Raw genomic sequence first — 4,344 nt, 5'->3', positions numbered from 1 at the left:
ACCGTGTGGAAACGTTGAGTTGGTGTGGGCAGTGGCTGAAGTGTTGTCTTGGTGTGACAATGGACTTTTGCTGTCTGACAAGCCACGCATGCTCGGACCCAGTTGGTGGTGTCACGCGTCATATCTGGCCATACCACTCGCCAGCTAAGTAAGCTGTGCATACCATGAAAGCCTGGGTGCGCCATCTCGTGGTAGTGACTGAAGACTTGCCTTCAGGATAGTTGGGGAATATAATGGCTGTGCTGTCCCGCAGGATATGCCACACCAGAGTTTCCGGTTGTACCGGTGACATCAAACTGTTACAGTTGAAGTGAGGTCACCGACTGCAGCAATGCTTGGAGTTCCTGATCATCCCTCTGCTCCCGGGCCAAGGCTGCATGGTCAAGCGGGGGTAGTCTAGGGCTGACAGCTGAGACTTCACGGGACAGGGCAAATGCAACCATGTTCAGGTCCCCACTGATATGCTGGATGTTAGTGGAAAACTCTGAAACGAAGGCTAGCTGTTTTGCCAACTGAGGAGACCAATTTTCCCCTTTCTGAGCCATGGCATAAGTAAGGGGTTTATGGTCTGTTAGGATGGTGAATTCTCTACTTTCCAGAAGGTGCCTGAAATGTCTGACTACCTCAAATATAGCCAGCAACTCCCTGTCGATGGCACTGTATTTGCGCTGAGCAGGGTTAAGGCACTAGCTGAAGAATGTGACAGGCACCCACAGCTTCGGCAGAGATGTCTGTGGTGAGTGTGATGGGGGCATCTGGTGATGGGTATGCTAGGTGGGGTGCAGTGGCGATATGGTTTTTGAGGGTGGTGATTGCATGGTCTGACTGTGCAGTCCACTGAAGAGGTTTGGAGAATGACTTTTTTGTTCCATCCAGATCGTTAAAGGGGGCTAATGTGGATGTGGCATTTCTCAGGAACCTGTGATAATAACTGACCATCCCCAAGAACTCCCTGAGGCTGCGTGGTGTAGCCGGGCATGGAAAGTCCTTAATGGCATCCACCTTCTGAGGGAGGGGCGTGATACTGTGGCAGATATCCTGTGGCCCAAGAAATCCAATTCGTTTGCACCGAGGATACATTTTGCCGGGTGCAAATGCAGCCCAAAGTCCTGCAGGTGTTGGAACAGCATTTGGAGATGTGATTTGTGCTCCTCATGGGAATCAGAAGTGATGAGGATGTCATCGATGTATACCATGACGAAATCTAGCCCCCTGACAACCTGGCCCGTAAATCTCTGAAACGTTTGTGCAGAGTTTCTGAGACCGAAATTCATCTTTGTGTATTCAAAAAGGCCAAAGGGGGGTAGTTACTGCCATCTTGAGGATGTCCTTCTCCGCCACAGGGATTTGGTGGAACGCCCTGACTAAATCGATCTTGGATAATACACCATGGCCATAGTGGGGAATGGAGTATCTATCAGGAACTGTCATTGCATTCAGTGCCCTGTAGTCCCCATATGCTCTCCACTCACCCTGCTGTGCCTTCAGAACCATGTGTAGAGGGGATGCCCAGCAGCTTGATGACGGCCAAATGTGCCCTCGTTGAGCATCACCTGAAACTCCTTTTCCACTGCCTGACAACATTCTGGGGGAAGACGTCTGGGATGGGCGAAACAGGGTGGTCCGGAAGTGATGATGCAATGATCTACATCATGGTCTGTACGGCCATTGTTGAGCATCTGAGAGGTCAAGAGGAGTAACTGGCATAGTATGGGATTGTATGAGGAATCCTGGCGAGAGTGTGTAATGAGTGGAGGATTGCCAGCACACGTGGTTACTTTGATGGACAAGTTTGAGGGTCTGTGATATAGATTTCCTCCTCTGGTATCCACTGGTAAGTCATGTGCCTCCAAGAAGTTGACACCAATAATGGGTTGATTAATGTTTGCGACGAAGAACGGCCAAGTAAATGATACTGATTGGGCGAGTGCCACGTAACGGGATTCCAAGCTGTTTGTGGTTATGGGGGTGCTGTTTGCTGCTATCAGGTCAAATGCGGGCTGCTGAGCCGTTTTGTGGTCAGAGGTAGGAAGGACTATATTGAATGTGGCTTCAGTGTCAATAAGGTATTTTGTGCCAGAGATGGCGTCTTTAACCCATAGTTCCCTGGAGCCAGCGGAATGTGTCGTGGCTTTGGATGTGCTGATAATCAGGGGGCATTTGGTGTGTGTGGCAGGAGACATTACTGGGACTGTCTCCCACCATATGCGTTTCCTGTGAACATGCAGGGTGGTGCACATCGTTTGGCTTCCATGCCAAAGCGCTTGTGATAGGTACACAACCCGAAATCATCCCTTGCTGTTTGGGGATTAGCATTACGACCACGGTTCACTGGGGGAGCACTGTTGGAACATTGAGGGGCTGGTGAATGATTTGCAACACTGAGGGTCTGAGTGATGAAGCCATTTATTTTACTTTCCAGTTTGTCTATTCTATTTGTTAAATTTGCTAATAAGGTACACAGCTCTGACATGGAGCTGTGTACAAGACTGTTCACTGACACCACTGTTTCATTAGGGGTAGCACTGGGGGTTATGAGATGGGGAAAAGAGGTGTCTGCACTTACTGGATGGTTAGCGTAATGCTGTTGGGTTTCATAGAGAATGTCCGCTCTCTCGATGAACTTAGCAAGGGACGTGCCAGGGCCCAGGGCTGCTAGGTGGAGTCAGAAGTCTGGTGGCATGAGCTGGAGGAGTCAGTGTCGAAGGAGGTCATCTGATAAGGTGGCCCCAGCTGCTGTGAGAGTGGCCTGAATATGGGCAAGGAGGGCCGAGGGGCGTTGCTGTTGGGAGCGAATTGCATCTAGCTCCATTAAAAGTGCTTGCTTTGATTTGCCCAGGGCCCACAGCAGACTCTCCTTCAGGGCTTTTTATTTGTGTTTTGTAGGTTGTGTAAGGAGTACATCCTGCACAAGGGCAGCTGCTTGGGTTGGAAGAGTGGACAATTGCTCTGAATTTGTTGTCACCACTGGTATCTTGAGGCCACGCAGCATCAACTTGTGTAAACCACGTGTTAATATCGTACGTGAATGTAGGAAGGGGTAGACGGATATGTGTTAAGGTATCCATGTTCTTAAAAACACTCCAGGAAGCCACCACTGTAGCATTTAGTTATGGGGATATTATACTAGGGGGCTACACCAAGGCAAGTGGTAAGGATAGATAAACACAAATGTGCTTGGAAGAAATAGACAGAGCAGTGATTACTGACTTGGATCAATACAGAGTTACTGCATGACTTCAAAGTAGTACAAGGTAATTACATTTACAGCATGTGTAGATCAATTAAGTGGATAAATAGTTACAGACTAAAATATGAGCAATGAATTTAGTGTGGAGCGGGAGTGCTGAGCTGATGTGTGTGGAAATGAGTTATTTAAGATGAGCCTGTGGAGTCACATGGAGAGACAGGCTAATGAGGATATAAAAGAGCATTGTGGTGTGGATATTGATGTGATAGGAAGCATTAGGAGGAACACACTGAGGTGGTTTGGCCATGTGGAGAGGATGGAGGGTGAGAGACTGATGAGGAGAGTATATGTGAGTGAGGTGGAGGGGGGAGAGGGAGGGGGAGGCCGAGGATGAGATGGAGGGATGGAATGGAGAAGTATATGAGAGAGGGGTGTGTGAGATAGGAGCAGGACAGTGAAATGGTGGGGGTCAGGATGACATGGAGGCGATTTGTTTGTGGCCACCCAGTATGGGATTAAGGTGTCTGGCCAGATTTACCAGGAAAGACGGAGAGCAAGGCAGGTAGTCAGCCAGGTGAAGTTGACAGGGAAAATGAGGGCAAGCTAGGTCGCCCACTCAGTTTTAAGCCCCATAATGAGGTAGGCGGAGCACCGGTACGCCTAGGTCACCTGAATAGGCAAATTTGATTGGTTTAGGCACCACTACAGGTGAGGAGGGAAGAGAAATTGAATATTATTGGAAGCAGCACTGGTACAGGTGAGGAAGGAAGAGAAATTGAATATTATTGGAAGTGGCACTAGTACAGATGAGGAGGAATGAGAAATTGAATACTATTGGAAGCGGCACTAGTAGCGATGCTAAGTACGAGAACAATGTGGGGGAAAAGCCACGAGGGAAGGAAACCACGTGTGTAGGTGAAATGCGTAAGAGCCACGAGGGAAGGAAACCACGTGTGTAGGTGAAATGCAAAGTACAATACTTTGTGGTGTAATATACGCCACACAAGCATCTGCCCCTGCAGGGCTATCTCGTGCGGTCAGCCGATGCTCCCCTGTGGTTAACAGCCCATGACCACAGCGAGGTGTGGGGAATAATGTGGAGGTTTGGTTCCTGGATGGACCCAGCATTTGCATCTCTCCACCCAGTTAAGAGA

The 4,344-nt window shown here is 49.0% G+C and overlaps 1 protein-coding gene across 1 annotated transcript; it reads right to left on the bottom strand.

Moving 5' to 3' along the window:
- Positions 1 to 1,484: 1,484 nt before the first annotated feature.
- LOC145399255 (uncharacterized) lies at positions 1,485 to 2,240 on the bottom strand. Its single transcript, XM_080271940.1, has one exon. The coding sequence runs from the start codon at positions 2,238 to 2,240 to the stop codon at positions 1,485 to 1,487; it is 756 nt and encodes a 251-aa protein (XP_080128066.1).
- Between the last annotated feature and the right edge of the window lie 2,104 nt (positions 2,241 to 4,344).

The sequence above is a fragment of the Coenobita brevimanus genome, chromosome 48 (assembly GCF_032717465.1).
Source record: "Coenobita brevimanus isolate Jiangsu-jjx chromosome 48, ASM3271746v2, whole genome shotgun sequence".
Lineage (NCBI taxonomy): Eukaryota > Metazoa > Arthropoda > Malacostraca > Decapoda > Coenobitidae > Coenobita > Coenobita brevimanus.
The sequence above is the reverse complement of the archived record's forward strand: the minus strand, read 5'-3'. Positions and strand labels throughout refer to the sequence as shown.

Coding starts and splice junctions, on each gene's coding strand:
- LOC145399255 (XM_080271940.1), bottom strand. CDS start 2,240: ATGTGCACCACCCTGCATGTTCACAGGAAACGCATATGGTGGGAGACA.